We start from the raw sequence: 23,606 nt of genomic DNA on the forward strand, positions 1-23,606 counted from the left end.
TATGATAACCTTGCGACTGACCTATGTCAGCACATCGTTTCCGCCTATTGTTAATCGCGGTAAAAATTTCCCAAAATTGTATCACTTGCTTTCCAGATAGCGACAATAACGTTTGTAATAATGTCGCTGATAAGGGAGTTCGTTGTCGTTATCCTCCTCGGGTCTTTCGCCGTCGCCTTTGGACGGCCCGATGTTGGGAAGGCGCTCGGAAGAGCTCGGGTCGGTCTCCTTGGAGACAAAATTCGTGGTCATCATTCAACTCCGGAGCTCCGTCGTCTGCCGGTTCACGTACGCGTAAGTAACCCCGATGTCGAAGGAATCCCGATAAATAGGGACAGTGACCGATACGCTTACGAACCAATCGACAACCTCTCCGCACCAAGGCATGCATCCCCACCAGCCGTGGGCGCCACCCCGTGTCAAACAGCGGAGCAATGGGAGGGCAGAGCCAGCGAGTGGGATCACATCCAGGGCGTCAACAACCGTTTCAACATCACCTTCGATGGGATTCATCGACGAAAAAGGATCATGGAAGATAAACACGCACAACTCCCTGGAAAGAGGTGAGCACCTTTATGTAAACAACTATAATGAGAAATATATGCTTTATGATGGCTTAGTAAACTGGTTTGTCTTGTCCGTTTCATTACGATAGCACCCAAACCCAGGAGAAAACAAATTGAGAACTTACTTGCCAACGAATGAGCGGCTGTTAAACCAACACACAACTGTTTACAATCTTTTCTTTCTTATTTTAATTATTATGACGCCACTGACAAACGACCAACAGGGCGATTGGTTTACTCAATTTGGTTAATCTTCTTGTGACTACAGAAATTCGTCAAGAGGGCGGAATTAGTATTCCTCTTTTAACAATAAAAATATACCTTTCTCCTTACAAGTGTTAAACCTTTAGGGCAGATCTAGGATTGTGTAAGGGAGGTAATAGGGACCTTTAGATTTGCACAACGACATCGTGGATTGCTACGATCGATGTGCTTTTAATGCACTGCCTTTAATGGACGTCACACGTATCAGTCCACGCAAATCTAAAAGTCCCTATTGTGTAAGGTCAGGCGCGGATCCAGAATTTCTTGGGGGGGGGGGGGCCAAATTTGAAATTATGCGAGCCAAATATTGGTACGTAATGGTGACACTGGCAGTGGGGGGGGGGGGGTAGACAAAAAAAAATCCCCATCACCCCACTCTTACATGCAGGCCCTGCTTAACGTTTCTCGGCGGGGATCAAGGGGTGGGGCCCCCAGAAGCTCAGGGGGTATAGGCATCTAATCACTGTCATATGATCATTTTTTGATACCTTTTTCTTGACACTGGCAGGACACAAATTAGTGTGTGGTCCAGCGGGCGTAGCCCCCGGAATTTTAGGGATTTTGGGCAATAAATTACGGTCAGATGAGCATATTTTTATACCTTATTTGTGACACTGGCAGGACACAAATAGGTGTCAGGTCCAGGGGGCGGGGCACTCAGAAGCTCACGGGTTTTATACACCATATTATAGTCAGATGAGCATAATTTTATACCTTATTTGTGACACTGGCAGGTTACAAATTGGCGTGGGGTCCAGGTTGTGGAGCCCCCGGAAGCTCAGGGGTTTTGGGAAATAAATTACGTTCAGATGAGTATATTTTGATACGTTATTTGTGACACTTGCAGGTCACGAATTGGCGTGGGGTCCAGGAGGCGGTGCCCCCGGAGGCTCAGGGGTATTAGGCAATAAATTACGGTCAGATGAGCATCCAGGGACCCGCCTTAGGGCCATTAGTTGGGTTCGGTGGCGAAGCCCCGGTAGCTCAGGGCTTTAGAAATTTAATTACGTCAGATGAGCATCATTATTGTGTGACACTGGCAGGTCATTAACTGGCGTGGAGTCCAGAAGCTCACGGGTTTTAGGCGTTTTATAACGGTCAGACAAGCATGCAGGGGGTGGAGCCCCAGAAACCGAGGGGTTTTAAGGTCAGATAAACATATTTTGATACCTTATTTGTGACACTGGCAGGACACTAGTTGGCTTGAGGTCCAGAGGGCCGAGACCCTTTTTTTTTGCCCGGGGGGGGGGGGGGGGCGGGCCCCCGGCCCCCCCCCCCCCTGGATCCGCCACTGTGTAAGGTATATCGGTTTGGTTAAGGTGGGAGGGGAGGGGGTAGGAGCAAGTATTCTCCTTAATTCCGCCACTGACCTCGCAAAAATACAATGACTTTGAGCTGCTGGTCTGACCTGTAATCAACATTGTGGGATTCCTTTGTCCACTAATGCAGTTTGGATAATGCATAATCAATTGATAAAAAAATATCAACAGGAAAAAAGGTCAAAGGAACCTGGTGGAATGATATGAGGTTCCACTTGGAGATAATTACAAGTCAATCAAGAATGACGTATAGTCATCATTCACCATTTGAGGATGTGAGTGGGTGTGTGGGTGTATGTTGCGTTGTGTTGAGTGAGTGTGGGCGGGGAACAATCAGCGCAAAAAGACTGCCACAACTTTTGCGACATACAAAGTACGCTGAAGGAATTATTTCAAAACACCATTGGAAATAAGCTATTTATCAGCTTTCATGGCTTATTCTAAATGTATACATTCTTCTTTCTCTACTGAATTCCATGTACTTATACTTGAAGAATAAAATTAATCAATCTTCAAGCAAACAAGCAAGCGAAGAACTTGGTTCAGTGCGAAGTAGGGTTTCTTTTTAATAGTCCAATTCTAGGAGAGCATTACGATTACGAATACTGCCCGCATCATGTCATCTAAATGGGGATGGACCTGGTTTCATGGGCTTTGAAAGTCATTCGCAGAGGTCACTCGCAGATCAGTTGCAATGAGGTAGACTATTTGAGAACCTTAAATGGGCAGATGCAGGCCCCCATTCGCGCCCTCATAAGCAAAAACAGAAAATTAAATATTTTCAGAACCTACCTTTAGAAATCGTTTCGATGGACCAGCTTGGACATTGCATGGCTTGGGCATTTTCCCGTGTCAAAATAAAATGCGAGGGCTTAAACGCGGCTCACGTTGAAGGACATAAATCCTCTGAAAGACACGCTAACTTTATTCTAGGGGTAAAATTGAGAAGTGATTGACTCAATAACCTCATTACGAGTGTAATGCTTGGGGGTCTTTTAAAGATATATTTACATGCTGGTCGCAATTTGTATGACTGTGCAGAATGAGTCTTATTTCAGATATTATAAACCTAAACATTCAGCGCCTTTCTTGACATTATTATGTTTAACAGACATCTCAGTTACTTATGACACGGTACCAGACGCGTACGCAGGGGGGGGGGGGGGGAGGTTTTGGGGTTGAACCCCCCTCCCCCATCCTTTTGATTTTGATTTTCTTTTCTTTTTTTTAATAAAAAAAATAAAAAATAAAAAATAAAAAAACCCCCAATGGATGACTAACGGAACGGAATGTCGATCGGTCAAATTTTCAAATTTCGGGACCAAAAAAAAAAAGACCTCTTACCCGGGTAATGAATAGCGACCTTCATTTCATATTATGAATAGCAAACCTCTGCTCGTATTGTGAATAGCGACCCTCTACTCCTATTATGGATAGCGACCCTCATTTCATATTATGAATAGCGAACCTCTTCTCGTATTATGAATAGCAAACCTCATTTCGTGTTATGAATAGTGACCCTATTATGAATAGCGACCCTCTACTCCTATTATGAATAGCGAATCTCTGCTCCTATTATGAATAGCGACCCTCTATTCCTATTATGAATAGCGACCTTCATTTCGTATTATGAATAGCGACCCTCAATTCGTATTATGACTAGCAAACCTCTACTCCTATTATGAATAGCGAACCTCATTTCGTATTATGAATAGTGACCCTATTATGAATAGCGACCCTCATTTCGTATAATGAATAGCGACCCTCGTTTCGTATTATGAATAGCGACCCTCTTCATCGATTATGAATAATGACCGCTATTCATAATCAAAGAAGAGGGTCGGTATTCATAATATTAGAAGAGGGTCGCTCCCCATTGAGGATGCTTTTATTTAAGACACACTCTTACAGAGCACACCATCCAAACAAAACCCAAGGGAGGGAAACTGCTCGTTTGTCAATGACCGAAAATTCTTACGCAGTCGTTATTGTTAAAACAGCTGAATGTTCTCATTAAGATGCACATAATCAGAAGGCGGCTACTATCATTGGATCAAAGAAAGAATCACGTTGAATGTCCATTCGTAATAGGTCCATGGTGAAAGTAAGGTGGAACGAGCCAAGTAAAAAATAGTCTACTCTTATAATATCTTCTTTTTTTTCTTCTTTTTTTTAAATATTTTTTTTGGGGGAGGGGTGCTTTTGCTGGTGGGAGAAGATCGTTTCATGGTGTAATTATTCTCCTATTTCATAAATGCCCCCCTCCTCTTTTTCATTCTTCCTCCCTGATTCGCTTTCTTTCTCTCTCTGGCACACACGTACAGACAGACACGCGCGTACACCAACATATTTACACTCCCCCGGTCCCCTGTTACACCAACAAATGTAATAACTCCCACAAATGTAATAACGCCCACAAATGTAATAACACTTTACCCACAAATGTAACAACATCCACAAATGTAATAACACTTTACCCACAAATGTAATAATTTCACCCACAAATGTAATAACCACTTTACCCACAAATGTAATAAATTTGAAGTGATATTTTGAATCACCCACAAATGTAATAATGACTTTACCCACAAATGTAATAAATTTGAAGGGATATTTTGTCGAATTTAATACTAAAACCCTGTAATAAAGCATGGGTATAGCGCGCAGTCTTTGCTCTAGACCCGGTTATTTCAAAAAAATTAAAAAATCTTCAAAACTAAGACCCCACCATCTTCCAAACTAAGACCCGGTTATTTCAAAACTTTTTAAAAATCTTCAAAACTAAGACCCCATCATCTTATTCCTGTGGAAGAACGTTGTTGTTGTTGTTGTTTTAGTTTTAAGGGCGTGTGTCATTCAATTGTGAATATTTACGCCGAATTCAAGTTTTTTAATAATTTTAAATAGAAACGAAAAAACAAAAGGGGAGGGAAAAAAAAAATTGACGCTGTTCAATTTTTCGCATTCTGCGGAGATTCCAGACAGGCTGTCAACATAAAATCATTTAACCGTTTTGTGCGTATTTTCTGGCCAGCCCGGTTCGGTACGTTGAACATAAGTATTGAGCGTAGTCTTTCCTCCAGACCCTGTTTTTCAAAAGTTAAAAAACAAACAAAAAAACAAAAAAACAAAAAACAACAACAAAAAGTTTTAAACTAAGACCCCTCCATCTTCCAAATTAAGACCCGGTAATAAAGCATGGGATTAGAACATAGTCTTTACTTCAGACTCGGTTATTTAAAAAAAAAAATCTTCAAACTAAGACCTCACCATCTCATTCCTGTGGAATAACATGGGTATAGAGCGTAGTCTTTCCTCCAGTCCCGGTTATTTCAAAGGAAATAGAAATTTAAACAAATCTTCGAAACTAAGACCCACCATCTTATTCCTCTTTTTTTTTCATTTAAAAATAAATTACATTATTACACATGTGGATACAACACGTCACAAATAAATGATTGGTCGGCGGTCACACGAACTGACGAATCAGTAAAAATGGTCCATATATATAACACACAGAGGAGGGACCGATTCGATGGTTCGTTGACCGTTGACGATTTCTTAATCATGTAAATATTTTAACGCCCACAAATATCCTGAAATTCAATGTTCGTAGAAAAAAAAAGTAATTGAATAAGTGACCTTAAATGTATTTAAATATTGACGCTGATTGTTTTATGCATGTGATTATGAAACATGTTCACGATATGTAATATATATTTATATATATATATATATATATATATGTACGCTATTAGTGACATTAAAACGTTGGATTGCGATGTTATATTTTCATGAGTGCGTGAATGAATTACCTTTCTTCATGTGATGAACGTATCAATTACTTATACTGAATACTACCAATTGGTACGCGGTACACGGTGTAAATTCATGAGAACGAAATTTATTCAAAGGCAAATACAAACAAAACACATTTATATTACAGTTTTCCCTACTTCTGAAACACTCAAGCAGCTATATAAACAAGAACAAGTCTGAAATGATAATCGGTTAACAAGCAAATAACAACGCATACTTTCATATAACAAATCATAAATAGCTGTATAACGAGATCGCGCGAAACATATTTGCATGTTTTGAATGAACGATTGCAGAACCCTTTGACTGGTAAAATATCTATATACTCTCTCAATCAATGTGAGTAAATTGCAGAGGTTATGGTTTTATAGTATTAAATGCAATGATGGATATATAGATTTTGTAAAATAGAAAGTATTTTATTCCAAACGAATGAAGAGGTTGTTTCATTAATATACAGACGGTAACAGAACCAAAATAAGTATTACGTATAAAAAGGTGGAGTAACTCATATGTCTTTTACAAGCAAACAAGGTTATAATTTGGGCAATATTGAACCTGATAACATCAACTGAACTTGATATAAAACGCAAACAACCTAACACGTGACAATTCTTCAAAGCTAGGAAAAACAAGAGAACAAGATGCCGAAATACTAAAATACCTGGCTTTCTGTAACTTAGTATTCGTCCATATAAAACTACTTAACACGTACAACTCCAAAAGTTTGTCAGTAATACTTTTCAGATGCTTTAAGAGTAGACGGAGTTGAAATGAAGTATGACTGATCAAAAGGAAATAATTATTTTAATTATACAATGAGATAAAGAATATTAACAACCTTTACGTGATCTCTGTTGAAGAGTTTGGCGTTTGCCACTTTTGAGCCATTTTCAACCTTAAACAGAAATCTGATTAAAGACATAAATGCAAAACAAACCATACACTTGTATGTACTGTAGTATTGTGAGATTTGTTGCCTCCTGTGGCTGGACCTGGGTTTGATGCAGGCTATTGTTCAGTGTGCACTCATGCCTCTCTTGCAATGACCTGGGATGACCTGGGACAATGACCTGGGCTTGGGTTCGGTTGCAGGAGGTGACAGCTTTGAGATTACTGGAGAAGACATTACTGCAGAGAAATCACAAGTGGTGCACGTGCATAGTGGGCAATTGAGTTACATGACCACAACGACTGTATTGCATGCATGTACAAGGGCGTACATTGAAGTCAAGCCTTTTTTTATATAGTGTGGGCGGGGCTGTTTTGTAGCCTTCAAAATAAAATAACCAAACTCCAATGCAAAGCGTCTGAGAGTGAATTCTTTGGCCTTTCTTTCATGTATAAGGATTATAAATACATGAATATGTTAGTGATTTTAAAAAGCAATAGAGGCATGTAGTTTCCAGATATTTACTTTAAAACTGAGATAACATATTTTATGATATATAGTTCACTCATATGACACATAAATTTTCTTTACAACGGTTTATACACTTATAATGTAGACAAAGAATCACACATGATTGGTCTGTAATATACTACGTGAGGATTAACCCGTTTAATGCATAATTGTTAGTTTGTTTTGGGTTGTGCGATCTTTTTCAATGAAGATCTTCTAAACACAGCAAAAACTAAAGTTTATCCTAATCGAAATAACTTTGTTGTAACTTTAGTGTTCTGACACTGCTCATTACCATGGAGCTACAACCACGAGAGAGGGGACTCCCCCGAAAGAAATGTCAGACAAAATCTCTAATCGAGAATCTAGGACACCTACCCCCTGCCAACTACCCCCAGTTAACTACCCCCTAGAATGATAACCCCCCCCCCCCCCCCAGCTAACTACTCCTGGACATCTACCCCGGACAATACCGCCCCGGACATCTACCCCAAGTCAAGTACCCCCCGGACATCTACCCCCCCCCCGTCAAATACCCCCGGATATTCCCCCCCCCCCCATCCAACTATCCCCTTCCAACTACCCCCACCCTGAAAACTGCACCCGAACATCTACCCCCATCCAACTACCCCCGGGCAAGTACCCCCAACTACCTTAATTTGCTTGGGGGTAGATGTCTGGGGGGGGGGGGTAGTTGGAGGGGGAGTTAGTTGTCCAGGGGGAGGGGTAGTTGGATGTGGTAAGATGTCTGGAGGTAGATGTCCGGGGAGGGGGTGGTTGACTGGGGGTAGATGTCCGGGGTAGTTAGCTAGGTGGTAGTTAGCTATACCCATGATTTATTACAGGGTTTTAGTTTTGAACAAATTCGACAAAATATCACTTCAAATTTATTACATTTGTGGGTAAAGTCATTATTACATTTGTGGGTGATTCAAAATATCACTTCAAATTTATTACATTTGTGGGTAAAGTCATTATTACATTTGTGGGTGATTCAAAATTATTACATTTGTGGGTAAAGTGGTTATTACATTTGTGGGTGAAATTATTACATTTGTGGGTAAAGTGTTATTATATTTGTGGGTGTTGTTACATTTGTGGGTAAAGTGTTATTACATTTGTGGGCGTTATTACATTTGTGGGAGTTATTACATTTGTGGGTGTAACATCCCCCCCCCCCCTCTCTCTCTCTCTCTCATTGTATGTCTCCGCCCTCTCTTCCCTGTCCCTTCCCTCCCCGCTCTCCCTCTCTCTCTCTCTCTCTCTCTCTCTCCATTTCTCTCTCCTTTCTCTCCAGTTTCCTCAGTCTGAAGTCACCCCCTTGCTATAACCCTTTCTTTCTTTTTTCCTTCCATTACTTCATAACTAAATATCGTGGTTTGTAATACCATTAACCAAATTTTATGTTTATTTATTTTTATTCATTTTTTTTTTTTTTCACGATCTGCATAATGATAATAATCCAATCAAAGTAATTATCGCAAATAATTTATACAAGTATGAAAGGATATATATATTGTTTTTTTAATTCTTAGCATGATAGAAAACAAAATATTCTATTGACTGAGAAATTACCAAAGTCTAATCTTTATATAACGATAATCATAATCATAATATTAATAGCTATATTCATATAGCGCTTAATAATATTGTTTCTAAGCTCTCATTTATTACCCAGACATTAGCCGAGCGGCCCTGACAATGCGCTCTGGCATTCAAGGAAGTTTTCTTTACCGGATACTCATATACATCACCTGGATGGAGAGCGGCAAATGCAGATTAATATCTTTCCAAAGCAAATCCCATTATCCTTAAAAAGAAAACTAATTACAATATCAATACAACAAGAGTATTATCAGAGATTCGACACTACAAATTTAGTAACATACAACTAGTTCTGGAAACCACTAAAGATACGGAGCCTCTGCATACTACAATTTACCTCGCATGCAAAATAAGAAACAAAGAAACAAATAATAAACATTCGAACGATGTTTTAAATGCAGGAATTCAGCGGACCTTTATTACGGTTGCTTGATATTTATCCTTTGCAACTCCGTTTCGCCACATGTTTTCTTTTCAATACTTAAATATGGATATATGCACGATGTTTGTGACAAATGATTCGCCTGGCGGTGAACATGGTGAATTGAATTGAACTTAATTAATTGAAAATCCTTGACATGTCATTAAGGAGATGGTAGTCATTTTCCACGCTCACTAGGTTATAATTACTAAGCGTCTCTTAATGTTTGCATGGACAGGACAAAAAGACATAAAAAGATAAACATACAATATTCATTTCAAATAACAAAATATGTTTAAAAAACACAATACAATAATAATTTATCATTGTAACTCATTTCAAAATTCTCCCCTAAATGATCCTTTTGATTGAAATTTCTAGCTGGAGTACACATCTCCGTTTTCGTTTTGCAATAAGAATATTAATTTTCTTCCACATTTGGAAAAGTGAAATAAGCTAGGTATGTTATTTCTACGTGTTTAGCCACTTTGAGGCAAAACAGTACATCATGTGTCCATGGTGCCTCTTTCTGGACTGTCATGTTCTAAGATTATTGTATATATTTTGTTTTTTCCAGGCCTTCTCTGCCCATCTATTTCTGTCTCTATATTCTTGCATTTGTTGATTTGTATAGTATTGTATTGATCTGTACTGTATTGAATTGAATTGGATTGAATTGATCGAATTCGATATTTCTATGATTTGTCTACCCCACCGTACACCGAGAAGACGTATCAACGCCAAAATGCTCCTTTGATTTAAAAAAGGGGCTGATGTAATAAAACCAAAAAATGTCTCAAATATCTGTCTTCTTTGTGTTGTAAAGTTCGATTTCATGTCTCCTCGCAGCAACAATGAGATCAACGAAGTCCTTGCCGAGAGCTTCACAGAGGACCTTATCTTCCACCAAAGCAGTGACTCCTTCTTCCATATCACATGGAATTTTTGGCGTCTTGGGTGGAATGTCCTTGTGAGCGTCCCCTGTGCATTCCGGAGGTAGAGTCAGTTTGTTGATGATGCCGTCCAGCCCTGCAGCTATGGTACCTGCTAGCAAAAGATATGGATCTGCATCGCTTCTTCCGAGCCGGTTCTCTAGGTATGATCCTGTTGGCCCGCCGCTATTCTTGACGCGGAATGTAACCGAGCGGTTATGTCTGCCCCAAGTAATGAACGACGGTTCTGTCGAATGAGGCGGTTGGTAAGCACCAAACATCTTGATTCCGTTGACGGTGGGAGCCATAAGGGGTGTCAGCGCTCGGGCATGGGCGAGCAGACCAGCAATCCAATGTTTTGCCGTATCGGTCAGGTCACCGGTTGTCTTGTTGGACATCACGTTACCAGTCTTGTCCCAAAGGGAATTGTTAAAATGGAGAGTATATCCATCCCCATCCCACTTGGGGCTGGCTAGAAATTGTGCAGTATACCCATTGCAAATAGCGATCTCTTTGCATGCATTCCTAAGCATGACTGCGTCATCAGCAGCCTTTATTCCAAACGCAGGCTCTGTGGTAACTTCCAGGGATCCCGCAGGGGCCTCAGAGTGAATAGTATTCACGAGCACTCCGACCTGTGGCAAACAGTCAAACAACTGCTTGATATAGTCCTTGACTGTTATAAGTAGGACGGTACTGCACGAGTATCCTATCCCGTCCGCGACCAGCTCTCGACCTTTCGCGTCGCCTAAATGAAATTCTAATTCGTAAGCGCTAAACAGCGAAAACCCCAGACTTTCCAAACGTCGAAGTTGTTGCTCCGCCACGTTTCTCGGCTGCTCTACCACAAGGTCTGTCATATTGAGATGATAGAGTGTTGTTGTGACCGTTGCTGTATCCTCAAGCCAAGGAATCACCCTAAAGGTGTCCAGAGCTGGCAGGGCGTTGAAATCGGTGTACCAATATTTTCTCTTGAAATCCGACTCGAAACTTTTTCCCGCTGGATCTTTCATGAAGTATGTCGGACAGAAGAGGAAGCCCCTTGTCAGGTTCGAAGTCAATTCCTCCAGACTGTGAATTGCTACCATCTTACAACGCGTAATGCCATTAACATCGGTGAATTCCACCCGGAGCACTTTGATTCCTCTCTGCTTGACGTCGTTCAAAATACGTGCCAATGCCTCCGATCCGTGTACATTATCTGTAAAAATATGAATTTCACCCAAGAAACATTATAATATCAATAGTAATGGTAATTATCGTCAACATCATCATAATAAAATAATAATAGTAGTAATAATAATAACAGTGAGTCCTTAACCAGCTCTCATGTAATTCAGACTTGACACTCCTGGCGTTCCACAATTATTATGACCCCGGCTTGAGCATGGCTGCCAGTTATGGCGCTCTAGCATATCAAGGAATTAATGCCAGCAGGTACCCGTTTACCCCACCTGGGTCGAGTGTGACAGATGTAAATTAATGTCTTGCCAAAGGACATTAGTGCCGCAGCTGGATTCGAATCACGAACCATGTGATCCAGTGTCCGGTGACGTATCCACAAGACCACGACACCTCCAATCAATCCACTGCAGTCTTTCCTGAGTTTCATCCTAGATATCTTGAAGCATCCTCCGCCTTCCAATCCATCTTCTTTTTTTAAAGCCCCTCTAAAGTGTTGGGAGCCCCTACAAATTGATCGCAAAATTTCACTCAAAACCCTGACTGTAATGATAATTACACATTTCTGCAAGGAGATTAAAACAAATGTCTTTGAAGTCGAATATATATGAATGAATACAGCATTTAGGTCATCTCCGTACAACAGAAAACCCAAATTATGTATTATTTTATCAATATTTGTCTTCAAACACATTTTTCGGGGGCAAATCTTTGCAGAAGTGTGTCTTAAATGACATCCTCTTTCACATTATGATACAATTTAAATGAAATTTTTAGCCATCAAATTTTTGGCCAATTTGGGGATCTCAAAAATTTAGAGGGGCTTTAACCCTATTTAGCCCGGGCTATTTTGAAACTGCATAGCCCGGGGGGGGGGGGGGGGCTTCTAAAGCTCCCCTATGATCTCGGCCGTGAAACGACCGATCGCCGCGAAAATTTGCATACATGTCAAGTGAAGTGTATAGAATACTATGGTAATTTCAATTTTCTGAAAAATTCACTCATTTGCATATTTATGCAAATAAGGTCATCAAATTCACATTTTTGCCCATAAATCAGACATTATTCATATTTAAGCATTCTTTCTCACTTCATATATTTTTTAGACCATTTGGAATAATAATACAACACAAAAAAGTGAAAAACCAGGGCTATTCCTTATGTTATCTATTGTTTTGATAACTTCTCAAGACATGTATTTCTTTGTTTAACTTTTGTATTTTATTGTTTTTGTTGTTTAATTTCATTTCCAACTATAATTCAATTATTTTGACCCCAAAATAAACACCTTAACTATAAACAAGACCAAATAACCAATGTTTTATCTCTTTATTTGAAAAATGAGATTTCCATATGTTTTGTACACAAATCACAAAAATGAGCGATTTTCGGGCTGACATGCAAAGACAAAAGGACACGTGATTTTGTAATGGTAGGTCCGATTTTCGAAAAATTTCTTTCAAATGATGCGCAAGACTCGCAAGAAAAAAGTCACAAAATTTCAGTGCAAGATTTTCGTGCGTTAAAAAATTATCGCGAAAAATGTCGAGGTAGCCCCCCCCCCCCCCGGGCTAAATAGGGTTATCTATCAAAAACTAAGTGAATTATTAATACAGCATAACCTGCTTAAAGGGCAGGCCAACAACTATATGTTGCTATTGATCAGCAAATCAAAGAAATATGCCTTTATAAAGATTATTTACGGACCCACACTGTTAAAAAAAATGAAGGACCCATGCAGAAAATATTAGCACACAAGATCTATACCGCCAAAGTCGCAGTAGCAGTTGTAGAGAGATACACACACACAAGTAATAATAATAATAATAATAATGATAATAGTAATAAATAACTAAAAATATATGATTAAATAAATACAATTATTTTGAAAAGAAATAAAACAAAATTTAATAAAAAATATTGAGAAAAAAAACGCCACAGGCAGAAAAATAATATGCCGGGGCTGTTTCCTTTCTAGGGAAAAAGGGACCAGTCCAACTTTGCAGCACGCCTACATACCTTCTCCATTTCGTGGCACAGTCGGGTCTGCTGGTAGGGCTATGTTCGAAGATCCTGTTCCTTTAGGGGGGCTCATCGTGTAACAGTCGGTCTGGAAATCGGAGGAAAAAACCCCAGAATGATCATATGCCATTAACTCTTATCGTGCCAAGTCTACACTGTTCTGTGCATGCTCTGGCGTGCCACGCTCACATAAATGGGTTTCTGGTGGCTTGCCATGCACACATCAACTCTCATTCGCTCGCGTGCCACGTACACATTTTCGTGCATAAGTACACACGCTAATTGAACCTGCTTTGGTGGACAGTTGCCAATACCGATTATGAAGTATCAATAATTTATCACTGGTTCTTCTAACTGTTGAACCCTAGCGATATACTTAATAACTTGGCCTGGCCCCTCTTGCCACCGCTGGGCCGAGGGGCCTTGACTGCCTTCAATTAGCAGGCCTTGACTGCCTATGGCACACAGAGGAATAGTGGCTGGCACAATAGAGATTGGCACTGTGGCACTGGGTGAATTGAATGGGGGCAGCTTAAAGTGACTGGGTAACATTGTTGAAGGTTGATGAAAAAAATTGCTTAATTTTTGTATAAAATGTTACTTACTATATTCCTTCTACTATACTAACCCTCTGACATGCAAAAAATCCTGAACAAATTCTCAAACCACAAAGATATCTATGGTTTTCTTTGAAGGCGTCGATGTGAGGCACCCTCTAACAGTGATTAACAGTTAATTCTCCCAACCATTTTTGAATTTTCCCAACCGTTTTTCCATGAGAAAAATACATAAAACAGGCTATAAAAATCTGTCAACACTTAACTGTCTGGAATGGAATGTAGAGCCATTTTATTGCTTTGTGGCGATTTACATTCACCTAAAATGTAATTAAATTGTCCTTGTCTTGATGCTGAACAGGCTTTGACAAGTAGCAGAATAGAAGTAGAATAATATATTTGGGAGAATTAAGGAATCGATCAGATCAGTTTTTCCCAATTTGTACCATGAATAATGATCCGTTTTCCCTCAAATTTTCAGATTATCTTTACTTGTACATCTAGCATTGAAGTCAATACCTTAGCACCACTATCTCTCATCTGAACAATGTTACCCAGTCCCTTTAAGAGTTAACGTCAGTGGCACACAGGTAATTTGTAGCGCTGTCATCAACGATGGAAGAGGTGCCAATAGGCTTTACGTAGGCCATTTGTTGAACAAATAAAGCATAAGATTTAAATACGACGGTTAGTAACAGGTCTATCGAGAAGAAAAATGACCCAAATAGTGGTCAGTCTCATCTATTTGGTTTCTTGTCCATATTTAGAAGATGTGGCGGGGGGGGGGGGATACTGGAAACATTTGAAATACACGAACGTTGCAAAAAATGATCCTGACATTTTAGCTATGTCATGAAAATCACAGGGAAATGCAATAAACTGTAAACCCATTCGAAACGACACATGGACTTAATACTAGACATTTTCTTTTAATTTATCCAATCTATAAATTGGGTTTTTAAAGGGACCAAACTTGAAACAGTTACTAATAAGAGCCGGGCTTAAACCACAACCCATTGCGGGATGTGGTACAAAGAAATATAAGGACACAGACACAGACTCAAAGACACATACTCACAGACACAGACTCACAGACATATATACTCACTGTTCACAGACGCTAATAATTATATCTAATTGATACACGTCTGTAAAAAAAAAGGACACAGACACAGACTCAAAGACACATACTCACAGACACAGACTCACAGACATATATACTCACTGTTCACAGACGCTAATAATCATATCTAATTGATACACGTCTGTAAAAAAAAGTAATTACACACACAATTACACAAACACACAAGTTCAAATTTTGAACAAAATCCCTTGCGAAACACCAATCATCCAAAACCACTGCCAATTCACTCAAATCCTCACTCCTAAATCTCCAACATATAATAATAGCGGAGCCCTAAATTAATACAACTCACTCAGTTCATGTCCAATGCAGGTCTGCATGTATTCATTATAGCATGCTGTGCATGTGAAGCCCCAAATATGCTGTACATGATGTACATTCTTAAACAAAGTATATTCAAATGAAATACATCATCAACCAATTGCAAAATAGGATTTGAGAGTAAGACTGAATATTCATGAGGAATAGGAGAAGAGAACCAATGATGGGTAAGAAGTGGAAAATTTGAAAGCATTCACACAAGATTCATTGATAAAGAATGAGAAGAGAACATACCACCTGTTTGAAAACCTGTTCTGTGGAGGAGATGAATGGACGAAGTGAATATGCAAATGATGTGAAATGAATAGAGAGAAGAGACTAGACTAGAGAAACAAATAGTAACTGTTACAAATTCAAGTATGGAATGACTCTCATTTTAACTCTTACAAGTTAACAAGGGCCGGGCTTAAACCACAACCCAATGCAGGAGGTGGTACAAAGAAATGTAAGGACACAGCCATAGACTCACATACATTATAGTCATAGACTCACAGACACAATCATACTCTCTGTTCACAGACGCTAATAAAAGGGACTTTTAGATTTACACGACGAGAACGTGGACTGTCACGTGTGACATCCTTTAGGCAATGTGATGTCCTTTAAGGCACCGACAGTGTGCCTTAAAAGTTCGTAACATTGCCTTACAAGGATGTCACACGTGGCAGTCCACGTTCTCGTCGTGTACATCTAAAAGTCCCTAATCATATCTTATTGATACACGTCTGTAAAAAAAAAAAAATTACACACACATACAAACACACACAAGATACACCTTCGTTCAAAATTTAAACAAAATCCCTTGAGAAATGTGCCCTTTAATCTATGGTCACAACCCCCAAAAGTAGCCTGGTCGGCGGCCGGGCGGCGAGTTTTTAGACAATTTTGCCCAGTCACCGAGCGGCGGCCGCCCAGGCAACGCTTGTTTTTAGGGCATCGCTCGGTCGCCGCCGAAGTTTTAGCGCGGAGTTAAAATTCGGGCGGCGCCAGCTCACTTTTCACTCGAAAAGCTTCCCGATTTCACCCAGTTTTGACCTAAAATCGACCGGAGACCGACGATAAATCGACAGGGCACTGCCTAGGCATCGCTTGGGCTCTACAGCCTGCTCAACTTCTCCAAAAATCGTTGGGCTATGTCTAAATTCCAGTGGCGACCGAGCAGGCTACAAATCAGTCGGTCGCAGCTCTGAGTTGTGACCGTTATAGCTGTAGAGCGCACACAAACCATCTACAAAATGTCAATGCAATGGAAACCGGACTGACCAAATTATGTGTTTAACAAAGCAGAAATAAGAAGTTGTAAACCATCTGGAGACTCCTAACAAATTGCCATACTGGTAAATTAATTATATTATTACCATTTTTTATTCTCAGTTTTCTTTAATAACCGATGTTTTTTCTTTTATAACTGAAGATATGGCGTATATATTCAGTACTGAATGAACGCCAAAACAACAACAACATCCACAAAAATGTGGCCTATTACCCTATAGAAGACGGAACACTAGGGGCAGCATCACCACAAATTATAGGTGTGTAGATTATACCAAGATCATAGTGTTAAAGATTTTGTGGATTTTATGTACTCATTTGGATTATTTTCTCTTGTCACTAAACTTACCCGTTAATTGACACTATTTTCACAAACTGCATTCAAAATGAGTTTAGCTCGGGTGTAATATGTTCAGATCATATGCCTATATTTTGTGTAAAGAAGGGCTCTGTGGTAACTTCTGTTAAGAGAGATGGACAAAATAAATGATGAAAGAATCTCAGGGTTCAAGCAACACTTAGCTGAAATTAATTGGCAGGCTCTGCCTTTACTGAAAGGCGTCAATGATTTATATGAACATTTTCTACAAATATTTCTGGAATTACATAATTTATTTTCCCCATTAATTGAGGTATCAATAAAAAGTAAATGTATAAACCCATGTGTAACTTGTGGTTTATTGAAAACAATAAATCATAAACATATGCTTGATGGTAGTTTAGTCAAGAGACCAACAGCTGAGAATAAAAAGAAATATGTTGATTAGAATGTCTTGGTTAATACAGTGTTAAAGGCGATATTAGGGAAACTTGGTCTCATATCAATGAATTGTTAGGTAGGTCGGTCAAATAGGCATTCACTTCCTCAAGAGATGGATTTTAATGGTGTATTCTTTCATCTGCCAAGGATAAAGGCTGAAAAATTTAATAAATATTTCATTGGAGCCATTCCCCAAGTACCACAATCTTTTCAAGATTATATGAAACAGTGTGATGATAATCCATCTATGTTTCTAAAACTAACTTCAAAATATGAGATCATCGATATTGTGTGTCTTTGAAACCATCTAAATTTAGTGGTTCTGATTATATTTCACCTAGAATTATAAAGGAGTGGATTCACCTTTTTATTGATCCCTTGTGTAAAATCATTAATACAGTATGTCTTTATCTCAGGGAGTTGTTCCTGATAGACCCAAGGTAGCTAAAGTGGTACCCGTGTATATCAAATCTGACCGTAAAAACGTCATTAATTATAGGCCAATAGCATTGTTACCAATCTTTTCAAAAATTCTTGAGAAAATAATTTATAAACGCTTGAGTTTCTAAAAAAGAATATCTAGATTCCTCAGCAGTGTGGTTTTCGTAAGCACTTCTCCACACAAATGGGTGTGTTTAATTTATTAAGTAATGTTATAAAAGCTATTGATGGAGACAAGCATTGTTTGGGGATATTCTTAGATCTATCTAAGGCGTTTGATACATTGTGGAATACGTGGTGTAGCAGGTCGAACAGGTTGACTGTCCGTCTCCTGACGACGGATAATCAACCTGTTCGAAACGTCGAGCCACTCCCGTCATCCATCATCTCCGAGGCTATAGTTCTCCTTAGAACTATAAGCTAAGAAAGATAACCAACAGTCTTTTTCAAGACTACACCAACAGTTCTTTTCAGGACTACACACCCTCAAGAAAGATTACCGAGAGTCCTTTTCAGGACTCCTCAATCCTCCCTCTCTATCACATGGTGCATCCGCAAGCCTACTGTATATCTACATCACCATGCAAGCCGAAGCATCTAAGAACTCAATTCGTTGTGGTGGATGGTACTAAATCCCAACTTGCTACTATTAAATATGGTGTACCTCAGGCTTCTGTTCTTGGTCCCTTGTTTTTTTCGATCTATATAAATGATATAATTCACTCATCAACATTATTCTCATACTCACGTTTTGCTGATGATACCAGCTTGCTGTTGGCTGATAAGAAGGCTGAAGATTTATTACTAATTGCGAAGCAAGAGATTCAGAAACTGTATGCATGGTATTGTTGTAATAAGTTATTGTTGAATGTTCAGAAGACCAAATGTCTTATTTTTCGCTCAAAGGGTAAACATCTTCCAGATTGCATTACCTTTCTTAATTTTGAAGGCCATGATGTTGCGCCTAGTGAAAATGTTCATTTCCTAGGGTTAACCATGGATGAGCATTTATCTTGGAAAAATCATTTAGATGCTGTATGCACAAAGTTGTCCCGAAGTGTAGGTGTCATTTTTAGATTGAAATTTATTTTACCTGAAAGAGTGCTGATAAAATTATATAACTATATATAATTATATATTCTTCCTTATTTGAAATATTGTAATGTTGCTTGGGGTAACACTTTTAAGTCATATCTTGATAAGTTGAAAGTATTGCAGAAGAAGGCAATACGGCTTATTACTAATTCTTATTATAGACATCCAAGTTCTCCATTGTTCCTTCGGCTAATAATGATTATGATTGTGATTGTGATTATGATTATGATTGTTATTGTGATAATGATTATGATTCTGATTGTGATTTTGATTCCGAACTACGCGTAGTCAGTAATAAACCCAACAACATTTAAATCGAACGTTTCATTTTCTTCATTCCCACCTAAGAATCTACGAGTACATCATGCTTTACGATGAAGGGATACAGTACGTCATCAACCACAACTACAACACATGCACTGTGGAACAGCTAGGAACATGGCGCAACTACACAATTCCACCAAACTCTACTCTGGAGGACTACTACGAGATAGGTGCTCCAGGAAGCGCCTTCATGGTGCAAGAGTGGTCTGATAGAATCCCAGGAAGACAAAGTAAGTTCTCTCTTACACTCTCGCTATCTCTCTCTTTCTCTCCACCCCTTCCCCCTTTGAATTATAGAATGATAAAAAATAGTTATATAGTATTACATCAGTCAGTAAGGATTGTGTTTTCTTCGGCAGTCCTTTTTCAGGTGGGCTGTATAACGTACAGACCACCTCATAATTTCGTTAGAATTGCCTTTATTTATTTATTTATTTTTCCTATTTCGAACCACTTTTTTTGTAAGCACGATTACTTGAAAATGGCTCAATCATATGCCTTGAAATTTGGCACACATATGTATAGGCATATGTACAAAGCACAATAACGTTTTTAACATTGACCTTCACTGATGACGTCATCTAGGCACCATTTTGTAAAATTTTCGGAAACTCAACACATGATCATATCTTCATAACCAAAAGGTATTTCTCATTCATATTTATCATGATCAAGGTAAATATCCGTCCGGTCAATTTCAGGTCAAAGAACGCGCGCGGGCGCGAATGTCCGCGCGTCAAGGCGCGCGCAAAATTTTAAAATGCTCAAAATCGTCTCAAAATCATTTTGCATACGTTTTAGGTTATTCTAAGCATTTTATAAAAAATCGTGCAAACACGCATACGCTCGCGTTTTTGCGCGTAAAACTATTACACAACATAGAATCGCCATTTTTTTTTCTTTCATAATATTTCACATATTTTTACAAACAAATTGATACCATGTTTGTCTCTTTATGACAATTAATAACGGAATGATCGACCATTTAACAAAAATTTCCGTGCGCGCGAGCTCTTGTAATACATAGCATATAATTATGGGCAAAAACATGCCTATACAAAATCATTTGTAGCTCTTTAGGATGCAAGGTGACCCCAATTTTTTTTCATATTTTAATAGAGTATGATTCGGAGATGTTTTTTCATGTCTCATTTGACCCTCAATTAACTCATGACGTCATCATAATGGCCTCCGAACTCAAAATTCCAATTTGCAAATTATGACGTCATCATATTTATGGAAAATTGATTGTATCTCTGTTAATATTGATCGATTTCTTCCAAATTTTAATATGTTCTAGCTGAGACAATTTTCTACAAATGTAGTTACTTTTATTCTTCATTTTGACAAAGGCATCATGGCGTATTTTTGCGATTAACGGAGGCATGTCAATTTTTCACATTTAGAGTGTATTCTCTATGGGACATGACTTTTTCTCAAAACTCGATTCTACATTCCCGTCTTTCGCGAGCAATATCTACGTCGTTATAGCTTCGTTTACGCTGAACTTGGAGTATGTTGTAGCTGAGACAATAAGATATCTCAAATGTGCCCTTTATTTTGTCTCAATTTTTGGTTGGATCAGCCCACCTATACTTGTTCCAAACAAGTATTACAAATCTAGTCAGGTGGGCTGTATAAAGTACAGACCACCTTATAATTTCGTTAGAATTGCCTTTATTTATTATTTATTTATATCTTTTTCTTATTTCTAACCACTTTTTTGTAAGCACGATTACTTGAAAATGGCTCAATGAAATACCTTCAAATTTGGCACAAATATGTATAGGCATATGTACGAAGCACAATAATGTTTTCAACATTGACCTTCACTGATGACGTCATCTAGGCGCCATTTTGTAAAATTTTACGTAAATCAATTTTTTGTTGGATGAGCCCACCTATACTTGTTCCAAACAAGTATTACAAATCTAGTTTATTAGTCTTTTAGCTACATTTAACTATACCAGTCATCTTTTAAACCCAACGTACAATTAGGTTTGTAATTACAAAGTGCACTAAATTTATTTAATGCCTTCACCAATATTTTTCATTTCAATTTCATAAAATCATATTTTATCCAACTCCCTGAATGTCTAGTTTGGGCACCTATTAATTCACGAATATGTTCTTTTATCATTGTTTTGAGTACCTTTTTGTTATGATTGCCATAATTGTATATTATTTTGTATTTTAATTTATTTTATTGATCTCATGATTTTTTTAATTAATCAACCATTTCAATTCAATTAAAGGTAATAATCATTGTTCATATATGCACGGGTGGTGCATTTTATGCTATATGGGTGGAAGTATTCTTTTCAAGAGGGCAAACATTAAGCATTTCACTTCTAAAATGCACAGAGTGGGACGTCTCCACGTTTCTAACAAATCTGTGGATATTTGGGGGTCATTTTGTACAAGTGCTATCTCAGAAGTGGCTTCTTTTGTCGTAATTCAGAACAAAAAAAATGAGTAATGTCTACTCGTTCATCTTATTCCCTTACACTCCCCGTTTGTCTTTGATCATCTTGTTCATGTAGAGGAAAGTTGGATCGGTACATTCACTGATGATGGCTGCTGGCCTGTGACGGAGATCTTCATGGAGAAAGACGAACACCAGACCATGATCCAGTCGGTCAGTACCAAGTTCTTTGATCTCCATGCTGGGATCTCGAGCATGTCTGTATTTACACCCCCATCGTTCTGCAACACGACCAATACCTCGACCACTCCAGAGCAACAGCCCACCGAAATCCCACGATCAGTCCGTCCGAGACCCAGGGCTCCTTCGACCAACAGACGAGTCCGCCCGCTTTCGACCGGAGGATTCCCCAGCTTCCCACGTTCCCGATCCGAGGTGCCCTCAGTCCTTCAGAACCAGCGTGGTCGAATGGATGGAGCTCAAAGTCTACTGGAGGCGGTTCTCTCCGGAGATTACCGACAACTCCCCGAAGGCATAGATCGGATGACCTATGATACCTTGTCCAAAGCGTACCGTGCCGCCATGAAGAGTGGACGAGCAGCATAGAAACCTTATCACGGTCCCTCATAATATTTCCCCTCGATTCCCTAATAAGTTCATTGATGCTGTGGAGGAGTCATACCCATTCAGTTTCAAAATACGAAAGTGTGACCTATCCACAAATATAGCAGCCTCCTGGAAGGACATAAATCCGGGAGGGACTCTGTTCTTCTTTTGTTTTTACTGGAGGTGCTGGCAATAGGATCTTTTTCTAGTTTTCTACTTCTAGTTTTACACGCTCTGTAGCATTTGTATCTTTTATTTGTTTCATCCTCTCCTTGGGTTTCCCCCTCTTTTTCTCATTCTTTATTATAATCTACGTTAAATAATTTGTGGTATACACTTATTTCACTATTTCTTTTTTTTAAAGCTATGTTTCTCACCGTCTGACCCTCTCTATATGTATAATATATGAGTCTATATCTCTCGTATACCCCCCCCCCCATCTCCCGTTTCCTCTCTAGCGATGACTTAAGAATAGATGTATGTAGTTCTATTTCGAATTCATGTACCACACATACCTATATGTAAATGCTCTTTGTCAATTAGAACAAACATATCTTAATAAACCACTTTTGTAGCACCATTTGCACTTCTTGATTTATTCATTTTTAATGTGAAAATACTCTCATTACCCCGCGGAACGTTTTTCAAAGTGGGTGGGTGGGGGAAGGGGCTAAAGTATTTACGATCATGTAGAGCTTGGGGGGCACCAACAACACAAAAAGCACTTTCTGGGGAAAAGGGGCACATAGTACAAAGGGAAACCTCAAACCTAAAATATACAATTTGTTGACTCTGGTATATACCATTGTGATTCCATTATCAGGGATGATTGTTGGTGTGACGGTCTGAATATACTGTATATTTGCGAGTAAGCAAACAAATTGAGATTTGTGAGGTCGCAGTGTGTGTGTGTGTGCGTGTTTGTGTGCGTGTGTTTGTGTGTGTGTGCAAAAACTTACATCTTATAAAGAGGAAAAAACAATAATTATATCAAGCAAGCTTTGGATGAAAGTGTAGAAAAGAAGCTCTTAATCGCTTTAAATTAGGAGCACATTGTATGGGGAAAGGAATAAAGGGCACGTGTCCAAAGGGAAAAGGACACTTATTAGAAAAGAAAAAGAGCACATGT

At 38.9% G+C, this 23,606-nt stretch overlaps 2 protein-coding genes across 2 annotated transcripts; one reads left to right on the forward strand and one right to left on the reverse strand.

Annotated features, from left to right (window-relative positions):
- The first annotated feature begins 52 nt into the window (after window positions 1-52).
- LOC581361 lies at window positions 53-23,063 on the forward strand. Its single transcript, XM_030973789.1, has 3 exons — window positions 53-563; window positions 19,471-19,676; window positions 21,990-23,063. The coding sequence occupies exons 1-3, from the start codon at window positions 121-123 to the stop codon at window positions 22,475-22,477; spliced, it is 1,137 nt and encodes a 378-aa protein (XP_030829649.1). The 5' UTR covers window positions 53-120; the 3' UTR covers window positions 22,478-23,063.
- On the reverse strand, window positions 9,372-14,062 carry LOC100888008 (lengsin). The gene is made up of 2 exons (XM_003728485.3): window positions 13,530-14,062; window positions 9,372-11,529 (listed from the first exon to the last, which is right to left on the reverse strand). The coding sequence occupies exons 1-2, from the start codon at window positions 13,660-13,662 to the stop codon at window positions 10,193-10,195; spliced, it is 1,470 nt and encodes a 489-aa protein (XP_003728533.1). The 5' UTR covers window positions 13,663-14,062; the 3' UTR covers window positions 9,372-10,192.
- Window positions 23,064-23,606: the final 543 nt, after the last annotated feature.

The sequence above is a fragment of the Strongylocentrotus purpuratus genome, unplaced genomic scaffold, assembly GCF_000002235.5.
Source record: "Strongylocentrotus purpuratus isolate Spur 01 unplaced genomic scaffold, Spur_5.0 spur5_scaffold_7, whole genome shotgun sequence".
In the NCBI taxonomy this organism is placed as follows: Eukaryota; Metazoa; Echinodermata; class Echinoidea; order Camarodonta; family Strongylocentrotidae; genus Strongylocentrotus; species Strongylocentrotus purpuratus.

Bases quoted from the DNA above. Each gene is read 5' to 3' on its own strand.
- LOC581361 (XM_030973789.1), top strand. From the start codon at position 121: ATGTCGCTGATAAGGGAGTTCGTTGTCGTTATCCTCCTCGGGTCTTTC. The intron at 564-19,470 runs GTGAGCACCTTT...TTCCCACCTAAG, and splicing joins GCACAACTCCCTGGAAAGAG to AATCTACGAGTACATCATGC. The intron at 19,677-21,989 runs GTAAGTTCTCTC...TTGTTCATGTAG, and splicing joins TAGAATCCCAGGAAGACAAA to AGGAAAGTTGGATCGGTACA.
- LOC100888008 (XM_003728485.3), bottom strand. From the start codon at position 13,662: ATGGCATATGATCATTCTGGGGTTTTTTCCTCCGATTTCCAGACCGAC. The intron at 11,530-13,529 runs GTATGTAGGCGT...ATATTTTTACAG, and splicing joins TGTGCCACGAAATGGAGAAG to ATAATGTACACGGATCGGAG.